Here is a 16,895-nt window from a genome sequence, read left to right as displayed (position 1 = left end):
AACGCGGCGGGCCCGGAGCTCGGACCCCGCCGGCTCTAGCCCGCCCACCCACGGCCGCGCCCAGCCGACTGGCGCGTCCCGGTCACCCGCCCCGTGAGGCTGCCGGGCGAGCGGGGACGGCGAGCGGCCGGTGCGGCGGGCAGGCCGGTCCCCGGGGGGCGGCTGCGAGATGCGGGGAGGCTCCGCGTGGTTCACGGCGAGCGTTCGTTTGCGCCACTGAGCAACAGCCGATAATTTATTGTTATTGTTATTAGTAACTACACTTTGCAGCTCGCTTACATTTATCCTTCGGAGGGAGGGAAAGCGGTCTGAATCAGTCACCGCCGAGCGCACTCGGCGGCAGCTCTTCCCGGGAGGGCAGGGGGCTGCTATCGCCGAGGCTCCCGGTCCGGCGGGGCCGGGAGGTGTGACTGCCCCGCACGGCGGCCCGGCCCGGCCCGAAGGGCTGGCGCGGCAGCCGGGACGGCCCGGCGCGGGGGCCGTCGGCGGGAAGGCATTTGCACGGCGGGAGCCGGCGGCTCGGTGGGAGCCGCGGGCTGCAGAGCCGTTCTGGGCACCGCCTGGTGCACGGGGGGAACTCGGCGTGTCACCGGCAGCGAGGCCGCGCGAAGCCGCTCTTCTCCGTCCCGGCGGCTGCACCTGGGGCAATCTCGGCCCCCGTCCGCGGGGCAGCTGGGCCGGTGCCCCCGTGCTCCCCGAGCGCCGGCCGCCGCCGGTGGGTTCCCGGGCAGCTTTGCTTCGGCGTCCGTCGCCGGCGGGCGAGGAAGGCCGCGGTTCCGCGGGGCAGCGAGGCGGAGAGTCCAGCTGTGGGTGGAGAAAACGGGACAAAGTGAGCTGCAGCCCCCGTAGCTGCCCCGTGGGGCTCCCCCCGCTCCTCGCCGCCGCAGGCGGATCCGGGGCCCGGCCGCCGTGCACGGCAAGGCGGGAGGCCGGTCCGCCCCGTCCAGGGGCGGGCAGCGCCGCCGGCTCCCGATGGCGCAGCCCCGGGGTCGGACGTCTCTGCTCCTGCCCGCCCCGAGCCGCCCGGTCCCGCGGGCGCTGCTCGCCCCGGCTGACCCCGGCCCGCTCCCGGCCCGGCCCCGCCGCGCCCACGGGAGCCCCGGCCGTGCCGCCGCGCGCCGGCAGGGGGCAGGCTGCGCCCGAGGCCCCGCCGCACCGGGCCGCCGGATCGGGCCGAACCGGGACGGGCGCGCTGCGCGGTCACCGCCTCCCTCGGCCCCGGGGCACCCGCGCGCCCGCGGATCCGGCCGTGCAGCCCGGGGGCTGCTCGCACTGCACGGCTGGGCCGCACGCCCCGCACCGGCGCAGCGAACACCGCAGCATGCGGAGCACCCCGGCACCCCGCGGGGCGCGGGCACGGAGTCCAGGGCAGCACCCGCGGCACCACACGGGGACGCGCCCGTGCTCGGCGGGGCTGCCCGCATGCAGCAGCCGGGAATCCACACGCGTGGGAAGAGATGGGGCAGCCACGCACCCCGACCGCGGACGGCTTACGCAGAGAAAGCGGGGAGTTCCTCTCTCTATCCTCGCTGTCGGGCAGCCCGGGGCCCCTCGCCATCCCGAGCAGGCACACGCGCGAGCACTGGGCAAGGCAGTTTTGTCACGCACACGTCTGCGGACCCACGGGTCGGGGTGGGGGGGGAAGTTCTCGCCGCGCATCCTCAGCTGGGTCTCCGCAGCGCGCCCCGGAGCCCCGGGCAGGACCGACGGACGAGGGAAAGGGACCGGGGCAGCTCGTCCCGACGGGGCGGCACCGCCGCTGGAAGGGTTGGTGCGAGCGCACAGCCCGCTGCAGCGGCTCTGCCCTCCGTCATTTATTCCGGTGCTTCATTCTTCCCTGCCTTGTTTTGGAAACGCGGAATTGTGACTGGCTGCATCCCTTGTTCGACTCTCAAAATTAAAACAAAACACCTCAAAACAAAAAGATTTGTCTTGCAAATAAATAGAGAATTAGAACCAAGCCACGGGGAGGTGGGGTTGCGTTAGTCTTGGTTTGGTTTTATTTCTGTGATGGTTTTGCGCGTGGGTGTTTTAATTGTATTTTGTTTTTCGTTAAAAGCACTATATAAACCCAGCGTAACACCTCATCGAATTGTTCTCGGGGAAAGAGGCTGGGATAATAATTATCCGGTACAGTGTTCGTACACACACGGCAAGAAGCAACAAAGCTTGTGCGATATTTGTGAGTAAAAGCCCACGAACAAAGATTGAATTATTGCTGCGGGTGCGAGTTTGGGAGGGTTCCTGCTCCACTCGCAACTGTCCCGCCTCAGAGCGTTGCGGTTTGTTTACTTTATTTTATTTTATTTTATTTTATTTTATTTTATTTTATTTTATTTTATTTCTTTTTTCTTTCTTTGAAATTTACTTTTTAATGAGAAGTTACGAAAACTACCGCGGAAAGAGTGGCTCTAATTTTTCTCGCAATTGTAGAAGTTAATTGGACGGAAGCCCTGCTTGATGGAGAACACTGAATCCTTACGCAAAAGTAGGAAGGGAACATAAAACATTAATGTAAACGAGAAGCTTTTTCTCCATTGATTGAACTCTGAAATCTAAGCGGCTTTTATCTTGATCTCAGAATTAAATAATCATATATTATTTTTTCAGCATTAGCTACAAAGGTTTTCAGATTTGTACCGTCCAGAACAAAAAAACCCCAAATAAGCTCTACTACTGAAAACCCTTTCCAAAATATTTAACTAAAACATAATCACGAATTTCTTTCAGAGGTGTTTCTGTACGAAAACGGCATAAAAAGAAGGCTTTATCTTAAGACCCAGAAAAAGAAGCATTAAGTAATTCAAGTTAACACTTGTCCTGCTTATTAAATATCAATATTTTGGGAGCATTACAAAATAAACTCCTTTCCTTCGGCAAGGTCACGGCATATCACGGGTCACATTAAGGAACTCCGCACGGAATCCTTTCCGGATTTTTATTTCCTCGGGTTTAGATTTTAACGGTATCGGCAGAAAACCAAAATCGAAAGGAAAGCCCAAGACGCGGGTTTCGGGCGCTCCCCAGCACGGCGAGAGCGCTGCGCATCGCTTGCCTGCTCCGCTTCGCTCCGCGGGACGGAGTCAAACCGCGCAGCGTGCCCAAAGGCGGTCGTCCCCGCACACGCACCGGGCGCGCACACGCCCGCTCCGCGCTCTCGAACGGAGCCCGCCCGGTCAGAAGCCTCGGCACGCCCGCGGCCCTCGCCGTGAGCGCTACTCAGGGCGCGGGGCCGCCGCCGCCGCCCGGTCCCGGGCCGCCGCCGCGGGAGGGTCCCCCAGCCCTCGGGCCGCCGGTCAGCCCGGGCGGGAGGGCGCGGGGCCGCCACCCGCCAAGCGTCGCCGGCCGCCGGGCCCCGCCGCGACGGTGCGGAGCCGCCCGGCAGCGAAGGAAGGGCGGGCGCGGCGCGACCCCCCGCGCCCCGTCTCGCGTCCCCGCGGCTGAGTCCCGCGCCCCCGACGTCGTCGGCTGCCCTGAGGGCCGGTCCCGCCGCCACCTGCCCGCGGCCCGGCGGGGGACGCGCGCTGCTACCTACCCCGGGCAGGGCAGGGGCCGAGACCCGCCGTCGGGCCGGGAGCGGAGCAGCCGGGGCCCCGCTCTGCCGCGATCCTCGGCGGCCGCCGCTCGCTCTAACCGCCCGGCCCCCGGCCCGCAGGGGCGCGCCCCGCCGCCCGCGCTGCCCGCGCCCGCTCTGCCGCGCCGGCCGCCCCGAGGTGCGCGGAGCCCGCCCGCCCTGCGCCCCGGGCGTCGCCGCGCTTCGGGGGCCGCGGGGGCCCGGCGGGGCCGGGGCACTATTTGACGTCGAGGAGACGGATCACCGCGGCGCAGCGATACGGCGCGCACCAATGGAGTTCAAATGTCAGCAAGTTTGAGGAGGGGTGAGGCGCCGGGGGGTGTGTTCCTCCGCCGCGGCCCCTGCTCTAAACGGCGCGGCTCCTCGGGACGCCGCATGGCACATGGGCTGCGGAGCCCGGGGAAGCCCCGCCGCCCCGCCCGGCCCCGCCGCTCCGCCCGGCCCGGCCCCGGGAGGGCCCTCCGCGGAGGGCGTGGGGCTCCGGCGCTGCCGGCGAGCAGGTGACACCGCGGGCTGCCCTGCGCCGTGTGCGCGGCATGTGCGCGCCCGTGTAGCGCGGGCTGCCCCCATGGGCAGCGGCGCCGGCTCTTCCCTCTGCCCCCCGTCTCTGGAAGTCCGGGCAGGAAACGCTCCTCATGTCTCCCAGATAAAAATAAAAGCGACTCCCTCCTCCCGGCCGCAGAGTGTCCCCGAGCTCGGCCAGACGCGAGGCTGAGCCGGCCCCGCCGCCCGGCAGCGCCTCTCCCCCGCCGCCCCGGAGCGCCGGGCAGCGCCGCCGCCCGCCCTATGGATATCGCAACAGGTCCCGAGTCCTTGGAAAGGTGCTTTACGCGGGGCCAGTCGGACTGCTCAAAGATGCTGGACGGTATTAAAATGGAAGACCACCCTCTGCGCTCGGGTCCGGCCACGTTAGGAGTGCTGCTGGGTGAGTTGCTGCTCGCTTCTCGGCTGCGCCAAAAGCCGCCCCCGTGCTCCGCTCGGTGCCCGCGGCTGCGCCCCGGCGTGGCCCGGCCGGGCTGCGGCCGCCTCGCCCCGGGCGGCCGGCGGGCGCGGAACTTTCGCACCGACGTTCGCGGGGCGCGGGGCTCGGCGGCGGGCGTCGAGCCCGATGACTCTGAGCTGCGGGGCCGGCCGGGCCGAGTCGCCCGCGCCGCGGCCGGGAGAACGGGGCCGGGGTCGGGTCGGGTCGGGGGAGCGGGGCCGGGGCAGGCGCTTCACGCTGCTGTCTGCCGTTCGCAGGGTCGGACTGCCAGCACCAGGCCGTGTGCGAGGGCTGCCAGCGGCCCATCTCGGACCGGTTTCTGATGCGGGTGAACGAGTCCTCCTGGCACGAGGAGTGCCTGCAGTGCGCGGCGTGTCAGCAAGCCCTCACCACCAGCTGCTACTTCCGGGACCGAAAGCTCTACTGCAAGCAGGACTACCAACAGTAAGGGCGCGCCGCGGCCGGCGGGGCTCGGCGGGGCCCGGCGCGGTGCCGCCGCCGGCGGGGGAGCCCTGGCGGGACGGCCTGGCCCGGCCCGGCGGCGCGCCGCGGGCTCGGAGCGTGTTTCCGAGCGGGCCGCCGTCCGGACCCTGGCGCGGCGGTGAAACGCCCCGCCGGGGCCCGCAGCGGAGCGGGTGGTGGCCCCGGCGAGCGGGGACCCCGGCGCCGGGTGGCAGCGGGCGGGACCGGAGAAACTCGGAGCCGCGGCGCCGTCCCGAGCGGGGAGCCGCCCGCCGCGCTGCGCGGCGCTCGGACCCGCCGCGGACCGGGACGACCCCGCGGCGCCGATGGAGCGGGGCAGCGGCGGGGCGGCCCGTTTCGGTTCGGCCCGGCTCTTGCCCCGCTCGGCCCGGCGCGCTGCGCCTCTCGCCGCCCGGGCAGCGCCGGCGGCGCCGCGCTCCGAGCCGCTCCGCGCCGCGCCGGGAGCCCCGGGGAGCGCCGCGCCGCCTGTCCTGGGCGCTGACCCGCCCGCAGAGCGCGGCGGCAGCCGCGGGATGCTCTCGGCGGGGCCGGGCCGGGGCGGCCCGAGCGGGGCTCGGCGGGGCCGTCGATGCGCTCCGGTACCGGGCGCTGGGCCGCCGCCGTCCCGCCGGGCCGCCGTCGGGCTCGGAGGGGGCGCGGGCGGCCGCGGCGATGCCCGCGGGGCCCAGCCGCAGGGACTGGCGCCGGCCGTGCCTCCGCGGCCGGCCGCGGCAGGAGGAGCGCGGCGCTGGCTCCGTCCCTCCCGGGCCGGGCGCTGCCCGCGCTTTATCCCGCTTAGGCTTTATCCCCAAATGTCAGGCTTTGTCGGGAGGCGGCCCCCCGCCGCGCCGCGTCCCTGCGCGGAGACAGAGCCCCTGCCCCGCGCCGTGTTTGTCCTCCCCTGCAGAAGCCCACTTCATGCTTGTCACCGAAATTGAGGATCCTTTTTGTGCCGGGAGGGGGGCGAACACGGGCACTTCAATCACTGGGACATAATATGGCTCTGCTAGAAGTCTGGCAACAAACAAAGAACAACAACTATTGGTTTGCATCAACTTTTGTCAGGCATTCAGCAGGCTTCCAGAAAGGCCTGAAGTGGCTTAGTGGCAACAATGTGCATTTCATAGCTACAGCATGAAAATCCATCTCCATGGAAACTGGTAGTAAATGCTAACATGACATGCTGAGTATAAATATTGTTAGGGTTATAACTCTTGTATAAATGGCCCAGATAAATGTCCCCCTGTTTAGGAATTACAACAAAACGTGTTATTTCATACCACAGCCATCACCAGCACGCTACCAAAGAGTCTGCCACGGGCCCGGGCACTTCACATGAAAGTTGCACAGTGCTTCCCTCGCTGGGCCGCCACGATCCAGCTGTCCTGGGGGCCGGGGCTGCTGCTCGGCCTCTCCTTTCTCAGACCCCTCTGTGGGGAGCGTGTCCGCCGACTTTGTCTTTTACTTCTGCACAAAATAAAACGGCCCCTGGCAGCCACAGTTACCGGTCGGTGGAAGTTCTGCCTCTCCAGCTTGTCTCACCTTAGTTATTTTTTTTTTTGATCAGGGAATAATTTAGAACAGAATTTCTGCTACCCAAAAAAAGCATTATTTGGCGATGTAAATATTTACATTAATTACAAAGAAACATGCCCTCTAAGTCCCATCTTTGGATTCTGTAGAGCAAACGATCCCTCTTGGAGACTTAGGGAGGAAGATCTGGGACCTCGGCTTTGTAAAACCAGGGATCCTCTCCCGAGCCAGAATAGAAATGTCACCGCGTCACAACTTCCCGCAGTATCAAAGGTGCCCGATTGTATAGGGGGGAAATGGGGTAACCAGGCTGACGAGCAATAAAAAGATATCAACATGTTAGCCTTTGTTGAATCCCAGCACCTAGTGTGACATTACATGGTAACCTGCTGTGTGTGCCCCCAAGGACTGACAGCAGCAGCAGCTCCTGGGGAGGGGGGGAGGCACGCCGAGGCAAAATTTGTTTTCTCTGAAATTTTATTAGCTCCAAAGAGCAAAGATGTGAAACTACTCTGAGCTCGTTGCGTGCCTCCCTTCTGCTGCCGCTTACACTCTGAGAAATAGTCTTTTGTGGCAGCTGAAGGATGGAAATAGCTGTTTGTACACACAGGGTTCTGATGGCTGCGCGGGACTGGTGGTGGGTTTTATCGGTAACGGAGAGAGGGAGCAGGGAGCAAGTTGTGCAGGTCACCTCGGCGTGCCGGTACAGCCGCCATCCTGCTGTAACAATCCGGGACCTGAAATGCCTCTACGCTGCTTCTGAGCAGCGAGGTGGAACAGTATCAGGACAGAGGAGGGACAGTATCAGGAGAATCAGACGCTTTTCGTTATCCCCACTCCTAATTTCTCTGGGGAAAAAAAAAAAAAAAGAGAATAAAGATTACTTAAATATCTTAGTTACTGAAATTTGCTTTAAATAGATTTTTCTGTACATAGTAATGTAATTTAAAGGTCAGATTTCTCCAGAACTCCCAGGACTATAATCAAGTGCTGTGTGTATATCTTTGGAAAACTGGTGTCTCGTCTTTCTAATGAAAGCAAGCTTCTGATGGGTCAGATATCAGACCTTAAACCTTTCACTGGGTCAGGAATGATTGCTGCCCATCCTCGATGAGGGCATTTCACATTGGGGGAAGGGTGAAAACAGTTTTCTTTTTTCTTTCCCTTCTTTTTTTTTGTTGATAAAACTGTTGCCTGTTTGAAGCTACCCCAATGCTTGGAATGTTAGAATAAATCCTGGGGGAGATGGATTAGTGGTCCAAGCACAGTTTGAAGTAGTCAGAGGTGCCCTATAAGTGTAATTTATCACAAAAAACATCATCGGTACATCAGTGGGACCAGTGGGACAAGCTATGCATGTATTTCAGACCCTTTTTATTCAAGGGGCTTGACAGATTTTTTCATGAGTGTGTCCTGATCTTTTGCTGTAATGCAAACTGCTTAATTTTACTAAAATTTAAGATCCTGAGAGTCACAGGTACATCTGATTGCAAGGTTTTTCAAGGGGAGAAAAATAACCCACTAGTGCGGCGGCAGCAGGGAGACCCGCTCCGGCGAGCCCCAGTCGAGCAGGATCTCTGCTGTTAGCGAGGCTTTGCCAGGCTGCAGGATTGCTGCACGGGTGGACCCTCCACTTGCACTTTTTTTCTTTAGAAGATATTTTCTTCCTGACAAACTGAATCCTTCAGCATGCATATTTATCAAAAACAGGGGATTGCAGTGGTTATATTCTGGTTCTTTGTGTAGATGAATTTATTTATTTATTGTACCACTCAGTGCTTCCTGCTATAAAAGGTTGATAACTATAAATACTACATATAAATACTACATTTCCTCCCCATTTGTGCATTTTCTTTCTTCTTCTTTTTTTTTTTTTTTGAGATTGTGCTTTTCTGGTCTGTTTTTATCTCATTACCAACATTTCATAACGATTTGCCTTAGTTATTGGTGATGTTGAAAAAAGATCCTCTGTGTTTCAGGTTACATATTTCATATGTGAGAAATACGTCTGCTTTCTAGAGAGATCTGTGTTCCTGCTCTGGCTTTGAACATGAGGGCTGTTGAAGAGGTCATTTATTCACAGGATAGGATGGCAAACAGTCACGGGTGCTATTTCAGAATTTTTCTTTTATATATTCTAAGTTTTGAGTAGTAAGAGAAAGAGAAATATTTAGATTTTTCCTGGATTCCTCACAATCTGTCAGGCATTGTTTCAGCATCGTTACCGGATGCTGTTAAAAAAGACTTACTGTGTATTTCTGGTTTGTCTTTGTACTGTTCTGCATCTCTGTGTCCTTTCTGGTCTGTGGGCTTATTTTTTACGTGCAGTCAGCCCGGAGCAGAGTGTACCTCGCAGGAAGGAAAGAAAAGGCTGTGCAGCCCCGTTGCTGTGGGGGGACGTTGCCCTCTCCAGATTTTGGAAATGCTTTCACACGAGTGTGGCTCTGAGGCTGATGCTTCCCAGCTCAGCCGCGTTTTATATTTGAGATAAGACAAAAGCTTTCCCCCAGTAAATGTCGGTTATTTTGGTGAATGCTGTTTGTCTTCCAGAGGGAGCGAGCGCACGGCTGTGCCGAGCGCAGACTGTGGAATGTAGGCAGGAGCCGCGGTGCGGGAGGCGACTCGAGCTCCCAGATTCTGCTGCACACAGGACGGGTAACGACCCTGTGCTAACAGCAAGGTTTTGTTTGTTTTCAGTTCTACTTTTTAAAATTTCCCCTCCCTTGTTTTTAGCTGAGGAGCACCAGACGTGCCGTTACGCTCGTCGCTGCAGCCGTTTATCATGTGAACTCGGCAGAGTTGCGTGCAGCAGCGGTGTCTCCTCTGTGTCAGTTGCCTCTTGTGTCAGGCTGGCTCTGTCCCTGCACCCGTGTCCTTAGGAGATGGCAGGAAAACTGACTTGAACCTCGAGATGAGGAGTAGCCTGAGCACATGCCCAGGACATGGAGTAATGATTGAAGTTATGTCATCCACTAAAAATGCTTTTAGAAGTCACTGAAATACGCTGGCGTTTCTGCTGGAAGCCCGTCCAGCCCTGCGCTATCAGCCCCATCAGCCCCATTACAAAGTCTCCCTACGGTCCATCATCTGTAGCACCTCGAAACAATTCCAAAAGCAGGAGTGCTGAGGAAATGTAGCTGTTATTTCTGCCGATGACGTCAGCAGAGCCCCCTCAGGTCCCCCTGTGTCAGCAGGAGTCAGTCTGTGCCACGCAGGGGGCTGCTGGCAGATAGCGGTGCCGGCGTTGAGCAGGACAGGCCACCGGCCTGGAGCTGGTCTGGAGTCAGGCTGAGCAGATCGGAGCAGGGAGCTGCAGCGGAACGTGTTTCAGGAGTCTGGGGAGACATCTTTGGGTTTCTGTATTTGTGGTAACCTGACTGGGCAGAGTAATTTGCGATGGTGATAGGTAATCTGCACAACGCACCCACGGTACGAAATGATGGGGAGGATCTTTGGGGTGCAGGCAATATGTGATTAGATTAGTAAGAGGAAAATTTGTAATACTTAACTGCTGGCCTGAAAAAAATGACCGATAAATATGAGATGAACTGCAAAAATTTCTTCACTGAAACACACCACAGGCGGGAACACTGTATATTCCTTTGGAAATCCCATGTCTCAGTTTTTGGCCTGAACTTTTGAACTACTTCAAAGGCATACATCACACCTTTACAACCATCAATAATATATCATGATAAAATAGCTGGAGTGTAATGCCTCTTCTTAGACTAATTACGCTATTAGTGTATTTCAACTGTAAACCCCTCTTGCTGGGCTCCATTGTGGAGCGACCTACAAAGCATGGTGCATCTTAAGATATGCTCTGCTGTGCTGGGCTTGGAAGTTGGGTGCACATTCAGCATCAGGGAGAGGCGGCTCGGTGCAGCCAGGTAGCTGGGAGGAAACTTTGAGGAGAACAAGGAGCACGCTTCTCACGATGCAGCTGTGATTTTTATTGTTCATTCCAGACAAAATTCAAATTTGGGTTAAATCTGCTGCTTCTTGTTGTAACAGGAACTGATTCCATCTCATTTAATACCCCGTCCTGGAATGAGCAGCGCGGCAGGCAGAGCAAATGGTTAGAGGCGAGCTCGAGTTCCCCGCGTACTCGGTGTGCAAGTCAGTGGGAGGTTTTGGTGCACAGGGGAAGGGGCCGGGGCCCTCCCTGGGTGTGATGAAAGTCCCGCTGGAAGCCGCGGCCGTGGCTGCTCCGCACCGGGGAGCAAGGGCTGTGGGCGCACCGACACGCGTACGTCTCCCGCCCCGGCACATGCACACCGAGCAGCCCACGGCTGTCTGCTGCCGAGCTCCGAGAGCGATCTGGGGGACAGAGGGGGATTAGCAGAACAGTTCATTTTCGTTACTGCTGCCAGGCAGAGAGCAGGCGAGTGTGTCGTCTGCCTGTGGGTCTGCACAGCACTCCCAACACAACAGCAATACTGGTGATAACGGTAAAAAGGGTTTTCTGCTGCCTGGGCTGGCCTGGACCACGCCACAGGGGCACATAACATTCCAGATTCACAACAAGACCTCAAAGTCACACCCCAGCAAGGCCGAGGGGGGCCGGTGCGGTGTCCTCCAGCTCGGCTGTCCTAGGGCAAGCAGCGTGCGTGCAGGAGAGGCAGGGATGGGTGCTCCTCTTTGCCTGCAGTATTTTGCCCGCATGATGTGTCACGTTACTGCTGGAGTGAGGTGAGGAAGCAAGCAAGTAAATAAATAGAACTGCACAGTGATCTCCAGTAAAGTTAAACAAACCGGGTATTGCTCTTGGATGGCTTAGAGGGGTAGAAAGGGTTTTTTTGGCATGGGCTGGGGATGGCTGCGCTGCTCGGGAGGCAGAGATGGACTGGAAATGAACTGACAGCTTCTTGTTTGTTTCAAAATATAACAACTCCACATTTCTTCTGAAACAAAGAATAAGGACGGTGGTGAGCAACAATGTGACACAAACCTCGAGTGCTGCAGATGGGGATGGGTGCAGTTCAAAACAGGAATTTCCTTCCTTTTAGTGAACTGGTGTAAGTGCATCGAGCGGGCAGGGGATGCGTATGAAGCATACACCTTGCACACTGTGTTGCTGTGGTGTGCTGTGGCTTTATGAGTTAAAACTAACTTTCGTTTAATAAGAAAGTATTGGGGTTTTTTGGTTTTAGAAAGTGCAGGTGTTTTCTGAGTTAGAATATTTTTTACAACGTAACGGGGAGATAAGGTTATTTCACAGCAGTCGGACCTTTAACAGCACTGGTAGCAGTCAGGGAGGGAGACTCCATCTAGTAACTAAGTAAAAAAAAGTGAACAGCATCATATCTAATTCAAAGTAATAGTTGAAAGTAGAGCTAGACTTCTGGCTTTGGGAATAGAGACCACAAGGAGAAAAAAATGACTATACTTGTAAGGTAAAAATAAGCTGACTTTCGGTTTTAAATGCAATGCCCTTTGGTGTGTGTAACATCATGCTAAAATAGATCTCAATCTTGCACGCGTTGTTCAGGCAAATTATTCACTGTTTCTAGGTGCCTCTTTAAATTCAACACAAAATTGAGGCAGATCTTTGACTTTTTCTTTTTTTTTTTTTTGCTTTTTTACTCTCGAGTTCCTGGCCTTGCTTTGGCTAGACCGGTATTCCTCAAACTTAAGTGCTGCCTTACATCTGCTTTTGCCTTCTGGTATGTCTGCGATTGCTCGGAGCACATCTTGCCAGACTCGCCTGACAGTGAGGATGAAGGTGATGATGAAGGCGGCTGCAGTGCTGCCAGGGGGAGCTGGGTCCATGGGCGGGTGTGAGGAGTGGGTGAGCACTCACGTCCCCTCTTCTCAAAGCTGCCTCTCTGCACAGTGCTCTCTGATTGTTGCCAACTGCGTTACTGGTAACGAGTATTTTCCCCTTTGCATGACACGCAGATACGTGTGTTGCCAGTGCCCTTTGTTGGATGCTAAAGGCACCTTCTGAGCAGAAAGCACCGTGTGGCGTGTTACGCAGTTTTAATACGGATCATGTAGGAGCAGAATCCTCAAAGTGAAGCATCCTGCACGCAACACCGCGTGTCTGCTGTCGCGAGAAGGTAGAGCATCAGATCAATGTCACCAGTGGGACCGGGGCTGTTACACCCCTTCTGCCATGGGGTGTGGAGCAGCCCAGCTAAACCCACCCGCGCTCCGCATCCCAGCTGGTTTACTCACCTTTCACAAACTATTTGCCTGTGGGCGACTGAACAAGGAGACGTTTGCGAGGTTGTGTTACAGTAAGGGAATTGTTAATCTGATTAATTCCGGTTGGTTATTTTGTTGGTTTTGAAATTTTACAGTGATCTTCTTTATAGATACAGCAGAACTGCGACGGCCCAAGTTGGTTAAATGCCCTTAATATCAGCCTAAACAAGGAATAACATATTTCTTGGGAACTTTATAAGGGGTTATGCTCCGATGCTGCTGTAACAAGCCAGTACATTTATGGAGAACACTTGTCGTGGGGGTCATTTGCTTTGCTTCCAAAACACAGTATCTTTTTAACATGCACAGAATTTTCCTTTGCAAATGTTGACGTGAACCCGTGAAGATGCAGTTCCCATTGACTTCAGTGTGAGCCATCCTCTCATCAAAGGGTAGAATTTGGCTCCTGGTTTACTGCAATCAGTGCCTTATTTATAATCTACAAGAGTGCATGTGCACCCTCCCAGTAAGAGCTAATGGAATTCCTGTGCGCACGCTGGGGACCAAATCCTCCTCCCTGGCTGTTGGGAAGCTCATGCTGGTGTTCTTGCTCTCTGTGGAGCCCAAATCACCACTTGCTGCTGGCAAAAACAAAGCAAAGCAAAGAGAAAACTCCTCTCCATCAAACAGTATTTTTTTGCAGTTGTTACTTTTCTGAGAGGTTGTTGTTATGATAGGAAGCACGCAAATGGGAACTCACAGAATACATTATCAGCCGTGTTTTAAAGTGTTTCTAACTGCAGCCAGTGGTTACTCGTCCTCTCAATCGGACAGAATGAGCACTGGTGTGTTCCTCGGGTGCTGGTGAGAGGGCATGGCTGTTCCAGAGCATGGCTGTTCCAGAGCATGGCTGTTCCAGAGCGCGGCTGTTCCAGAGCGCGACTGTGGTTGACATGCCCGGGGACAGTGTATGCTGTCTGCAGCACTGGGCACCACTGCCAGCGGCAGCTGGGGTCACTGGGAGCTCTGTGGGACTGGGCCTGCGGTAGGATACCTGCCAAAACTCATTAGTGAGAAAGGTTACAGTTCTCGTTAACATCCACTCCACGGAACAGTTGTTTTCGACCTGTGGGATCCTATCCTTTGACATAATCAGCTTGTCTACAGCGAGCATTTTTCCATCCCCTGATAGAGCTGTTCCTGCAGCTCCCAATGGCCGCAGCGTCTCCAGTTTCTAATTTTAACTCTTATGGCACAACTGTGATCCTGTTTCGTGGAGGGGGTGGGGGGTGCTGAGGTTTCTTTTAACGATGCATGTGAAATGAGGCAAGTATTTCATTCTGTATTGTGCAAAGGGGTTTATTAGCAAAGCATAGTAAAGCACTGTAGGAAATCATGAAACTAAGACAAAAAATGCAAAACCAAAGGCTGAAATGGTCACAGGAGAGTCGAGGTCAGGGGACCTTGGGCACAGTGAGGTCAGGGGGACCTTGGGCGCAGTGAGGTCAGGGGACCTTGGGCGCAGTGAGGTCAGGGGGACTCTGGGCGCAGTGAGGTCCAGCTGTACATGACAGTCTGGTGGCCCCAGCACTATTGATGAAGCCCAGGACCATCTGTGGGTGTTTCTTTGTAGCTGGTGACTGGAGCTGAGCTGTCGCTGGCGTGGCAGCACTTCAGCCATGTGCTGCAGAGGGGCTGTGCCGCAGTTGTGTGGTGGGTCTTGGCCAGGAGCCGGCCAACCTGCCCAGTTCGTGAGCCTCGTCGTGAGCTTTCTGAATGGTGAGGAGCCCCAGGAGAGGTACCATGTGTTGGGGGAGCTGTAGGAAGGTGGGGAGCAGGGGATGCAAGGGCTGACCCAGCTCCTAGGGTCCCCCACAGCCACGCAGGCTGGCCCTGGGTGGGCATGCAGCCCTGCTTCTACCTCGGTTACTTCTTCTGCAGCCGGGCTCTGGGTTACCTGCTCTGTCCTGCCAGTCACGATATGTGTGGTGTGTGGTGGCTTGCAGCGTCATGCGAGGTTGGGTCTCTTACCTGGCAGCGAGTGTCTTGGAAGAGCTTGGTGGAGCTGCACGCTCAAGGTTTTGGGGATGGGGCTCTTCATAGGTGAAGCCCACCCCAAGCAGGAGTTGCAGGTTAACGCTGTGAGCTGTCTGTACTGTTGGGCCTTGGCATGAGCTTCGTCTGGTGACAAGAGAAGTTTCCTGTGTGGAGCGTGACCCTGAGGGTCAGCTCCTGCGCCCGCTGGAGTCGATGAGGGAAGTGTGGTGGGGCCCCATATGAGCGTCAGTACCGGCTAGAGATCCCTTTCTGTCACTAGCACTCTGACAGAGCCCAGTGTGTGCCCTGTGGGCAGCTCCCTGGTCCTCTGCACGCTTGGCCTCTGCTCCTCCCTGCACTGGGGAGATGCATGTGTGGTGTTCCCAGTGCTTCCAGTCACGTTCTGGCCATTGATAAGTTGGGTCCAGAGTGAGAAAAGGAGAGGGAAGAAAGGGAACGAAAGGAGCAGTGAGGAGGACCCACCTCTATGGAGGTCAGCGTGAAGCCACTCTGCGCCCGGTCCCAGCAAAAGGTTTGCACATCATATGCTGCCCTCTGCAAATCTTAAGAGAAAACAGTTTTCTGAAGTGATTATGTAGTGAGTTTATTACGTGTTAGGAGGGTTTTTACTTCACACGAACCATCACATATACTCAGCATCTCTACTTTGTTGTCGTGGGAGAATGTTGTGTTTCTGCAGCAGCTTGCTGTCGTGTCCTGTGCTGGAGGGTGTGGGGGCACACGTGGCCTTTGTGGGGTCCCCAAGCCCCTAGTTGGGTGTCCTGAGCTGGGGAAGCAGGGGTGCTCTGGGATGTGAGCTTGGTCCGTAGAGCCGTGCTGCCTCGGCCTCACTACCTGTGCCCAGGCCAGTTCCCCTGCGTGGTTTTGTGGGTGTGGAATAAATTAGCCTTGATGGCGCCTGCATTAATTTTATGTGGGAGAATCCCCAGAGATTCCAGGGCAATTACAGGGAAAGCAGCCTTGCCCAGCGCCACGTCCTCCCCATCCCGCCGCTGCTCCCCATGGAGGAGGTGGGAGGACTCGCCCAGGCAGCGCGGCACTCTGGCAGTGCCCGCTCCCTGCGCCTGCCTGCTCGTGGCAGAGGCCAGAGCAGGGTAGTCCATGGTCCCCGTGGGCAACAGCAATCCATGGCTGGTCCAGGGTGACCGGACTGAGCGTGGGGTGCTGGTGGAGCTCTCTGGGCTGATCTGTGGCTTTCAGAAAGGTTGGAAAACAAGCCCAAGGCAAGCAAGCTGTCTTGCTTCTATACATGTCCTATGAATATTGGGTGTCTGGCATAATTGAAGCCTGTTCCATTTGTGGCTTTTTTCTTACTTAAAAATTCAGCTTATATTTTGGCAGGGGTTTGTCTGAGCACATAGCGGATACATTCAATGACAAGAGCTATAACATTCAATTTGTTGGATGCCACAATTAAACCTCAGCTTTTTCACCCAGCCATCTGAAAGCCAATTGCGAGTTGTCACTCAAGCAGGAATACATACAAACAAGGGCAGTACACAGCCCCGGATCCCAACAACGTGATTTTCATCGCCTTACCAGTCTTTGGGGAGTCTTCAGCTTCCATCTGGAAGTACCTTCAACCCTTTCCAGCTACGGATCTTGAAATAGCTAGAACAGAGAGAAAACCAAAATTACATGGAGTTTATTGCCATTTCAGAAGGAAAAAAGTGTTTGAAAAAGTTTATTCAGGAAGCCAGGGGAAGTTAAGTGGGAGACATTTGCCATTTCATCAGTCTGTTGGTGATAGCCATTCATGTCATAAATGGCTTGTGTCATTTGATGCCAAAAATAACACAATTTTCCTCCCCAAAGGCCTATAGGGTTTTTTTTGCAATAAATGTTTATTTGTTAATAATATACTTTAAACAGCCCAGCCTTGACCTCAAGTCTCCAAAAGAATCCATCTTCTCTCTGAAAAATCCTCCAAAGTTTGTGTAATTTTTTCTGGGAAGGTGTAATTGATGGCGCAGTGAAGGGTGGTGTGTTTGCTTTAACTACTGCAGCTGCGTGGATTAACTGTTTATAAGGGCCTACTGTGCTTTGAATGGCTACTTTCTTAGATTTCAAGCTTTAGTTGACAGCACTTCCTAATGGTTTCTTGGATGTGCTTAAGTTTGATCAGTAAAAATAAAT

General features: G+C 56.1%; 1 protein-coding gene across 2 annotated transcripts in view; it reads left to right on the top strand.

Annotated features, from left to right (window-relative positions):
* Window positions 1-4,360: 4,360 nt before the first annotated feature.
* LMX1B (LIM homeobox transcription factor 1 beta) overlaps window positions 4,361-16,895 on the top strand; it is a gene marked incomplete at both ends in the record, with an annotated part of 91,496 nt that continues 78,961 nt past the window's right edge. For both annotated transcript variants that reach the window (XM_084272576.1, XM_084272575.1), the window contains 2 exons: window positions 4,361-4,499; window positions 4,814-5,000. In XM_084272576.1, coding sequence (XP_084128702.1) covers window positions 4,361-4,499; window positions 4,814-5,000 — 326 coding nt within the window. The remainder of the gene's footprint in view (window positions 4,500-4,813; window positions 5,001-16,895) is intronic.

The sequence above is a fragment of the Gallinula chloropus genome (assembly GCF_964237585.1).
Source record: "Gallinula chloropus genome assembly, chromosome: 18".
Classification (NCBI taxonomy): domain Eukaryota; kingdom Metazoa; phylum Chordata; class Aves; order Gruiformes; family Rallidae; genus Gallinula; species Gallinula chloropus.
Note: the sequence above shows the minus strand (reverse complement) of the source record. Positions and strands in the feature narration are given on the sequence as shown.